Source organism: Palaemon carinicauda, chromosome 16, assembly GCF_036898095.1.
Source record: "Palaemon carinicauda isolate YSFRI2023 chromosome 16, ASM3689809v2, whole genome shotgun sequence".
NCBI classification, from domain to species: domain Eukaryota; kingdom Metazoa; phylum Arthropoda; class Malacostraca; order Decapoda; family Palaemonidae; genus Palaemon; species Palaemon carinicauda.
Window position 1 is genome coordinate 111052603 of NC_090740.1, and position 2500 is coordinate 111055102.

Sequence of the window (2500 nt, forward strand, 5' to 3'; positions counted from 1 at the left end):
AAGAAGAAGAAGAAGAAGAAGAAGAAGAAGAAGAAGAAGAAGAAGAAGAAGAAGAAGAAGAATTGAAGTGAATATCAAATGTAGGCCTTAAGCCAAGTATTGTGGCATCAAAGGCCATTCACCTCTGTATAATGCAAATGAATCAATCCTGGAGAAATTGTCCTCCTCTAAAGATTAAAAAACAGGACAAAAGAAGAAGAAGAAGAAGAAGAAGAAGAAGAAGAAGAAGAAGAAGAAGAAGAAGAAGAAGAAGAAGAAGAAGAATTGAAGTGAATATCAAATGTAGGCCTTAAGCCAAGTATTGTGGCATCAAAGGCCATTCACCTCTGTATAATGCAAATGAATCAATCCTGGAGAAATTGTCCTCCTCTAAAGATTAAAAAACAGGACAAAAGAAGAAGAAGAAGAAGAAGAAGAAGAAGAAGAAGAAGAAGAAGAAGAAGAAGAAGAAGAAGAAGAAGAAGAAGAATTGAAGTGAATATCAAATGTAGGCCTTAAGCCAAGTATTGTGGCATCAAAGGCCATTCACCTCTGTATAATGCAAATGAATCAATCCTGGAGAAATTGTCCTCCTCTAAAGATTAAAAAACAGGACAAAAGAAGAAGAAGAAGAAGAAGAAGAAGAAGAAGAAGAAGAAGAAGAAGAAGAAGAAGAAGAAGAAGAAGAAGAAGAATTGAAGTGAATATCAAATGTAGGCCTTAAGCCAAGTATTGTGGCATCAAAGGCCATTCACCTCTGTATAATGCAAATGAATCAATCCTGGAGAAATTGTCCTCCTCTAAAGATTAAAAAACAGGACAAAAGAAGAAGAAGAAGAAGAAGAAGAAGAAGAAGAAGAAGAAGAAGAAGAAGAAGAAGAAGAAGAAGAATTGAAGTGAATATCAAATGTAGGCCTTAAGCCAAGTATTGTGGCATCAAAGGCCATTCACCTCTGTATAATGCAAATGAATCAATCCTGGAGAAATTGTCCTCCTCTAAAGATTAAAAAACAGGACAAAAGAAGAAGAAGAAGAAGAAGAAGAAGAAGAAGAAGAAGAAGAAGAAGAAGAAGAAGAAGAAGAAGAAGAAGAATTGAAGTGAATATCAAATGTAGGCCTTAAGCCAAGTATTGTGGCATCAAAGGCCATTCACCTCTGTATAATGCAAATGAATCAATCCTGGAGAAATTGTCCTCCTCTAAAGATTAAAAAACAGGACAAAAGAAGAAGAAGAAGAAGAAGAAGAAGAAGAAGAAGAAGAAGAAGAAGAAGAAGAAGAAGAAGAAGAAGAAGAAGAAGAATTGAAGTGAATATCAAATGTAGGCCTTAAGCCAAGTATTGTGGCATCAAAGGCCATTCACCTCTGTATAATGCAAATGAATCAATCCTGGAGAAATTGTCCTCCTCTAAAGATTAAAAAACAGGACAAAAGAAGAAGAAGAAGAAGAAGAAGAAGAAGAAGAAGAAGAAGAAGAAGAAGAAGAAGAAGAAGAAGAAGAAGACGAAGAATTGAAGTGAATATCAAATGTAGGCCTTAAGCCAAGTATTGTGGCATCAAAGGCCATTCACCTCTGTATAATGCAAATGAATCAATCCTGGAGAAATTGTCCTCCTCTAAAGATTAAAAAACAGGACAAAAGAAGAAGAAGAAGAAGAAGAAGAAGAAGAAGAAGAAGAAGAAGAAGAAGAAGAAGAAGAAGAATTGAAGTGAATATCAAATGTAGGCCTTAAGCCAAGTATTGTGGCATCAAAGGCCATTCACCTCTGTATAATGCAAATGAATCAATCCTGGAGAAATTGTCCTCCTCTAAAGATTAAAAAACAGGACAAAAGAAGAAGAAGAAGAAGAAGAAGAAGAAGAAGAAGAAGAAGAAGAAGAAGAAGAAGAAGAAGAAGAAGAAGAATTGAAGTGAATATCAAATGTAGGCCTTAAGCCAAGTATTGTGGCATCAAAGGCCATTCACCTCTGTATAATGCAAATGAATCAATCCTGGAGAAATTGTCCTCCTCTAAAGATTAAAAAACAGGACAAAAGAAGAAGAAGAAGAAGAAGAAGAAGAAGAAGAAGAAGAAGAAGAAGAAGAAGAAGAAGAAGAAGAAGAAGAATTGAAGTGAATATCAAATGTAGGCCTTAAGCCAAGCATTGTGGCATCAAAGGCCATTCACCTCTGTATAATGCAAATGAATCAATCCTGGAGAAATTGTCCTCCTCTAAAGATTAAAAAACAGGACAAAAGAAGAAGAAGAAGAAGAAGAAGAAGAAGAAGAAGAAGAAGAAGAAGAAGAAGAAGAAGAAGAAGAAGAAGAATTGAAGTGAATATCAAATGTAGGCCTTAAGCCAAGTATTGTGGCATCAAAGGCCATTCACCTCTGTATAATGCAAATGAATCAATCCTGGAGAAATTGTCCTCCTCTAAAGATTAAAAAACAGGACAAAAGAAGAAGAAGAAGAAGAAGAAGAAGAAGAAGAAGAAGAAGAAGAAGAAGAAGAAGAAGAAGAATTGAAGTGAATATCAAATGT

The 2500-nt window shown here is 35.1% G+C and overlaps 1 protein-coding gene across 1 annotated transcript in view; it reads left to right on the forward strand.

Moving 5' to 3' along the window:
- LOC137655491 (trichohyalin-like) overlaps positions 1–2500 on the forward strand; it is a 4227-nt gene that overhangs the window by 1339 nt on the left and 388 nt on the right. Inside the window, exons 4-16 of the mRNA XM_068389390.1 lie at positions 1–67; positions 174–269; positions 376–474; positions 581–679; positions 786–875; positions 982–1077; positions 1184–1285; positions 1392–1493; positions 1600–1686; positions 1793–1888; positions 1995–2090; positions 2197–2292; positions 2399–2485. The exon at positions 1–67 is cut by the window's left edge and continues 17 nt beyond it. Coding sequence (XP_068245491.1) covers positions 1–67; positions 174–269; positions 376–474; positions 581–679; positions 786–875; positions 982–1077; positions 1184–1285; positions 1392–1493; positions 1600–1686; positions 1793–1888; positions 1995–2090; positions 2197–2292; positions 2399–2485 — 1213 coding nt within the window. The remainder of the gene's footprint in view (positions 68–173; positions 270–375; positions 475–580; positions 680–785; positions 876–981; positions 1078–1183; positions 1286–1391; positions 1494–1599; positions 1687–1792; positions 1889–1994; positions 2091–2196; positions 2293–2398; positions 2486–2500) is intronic.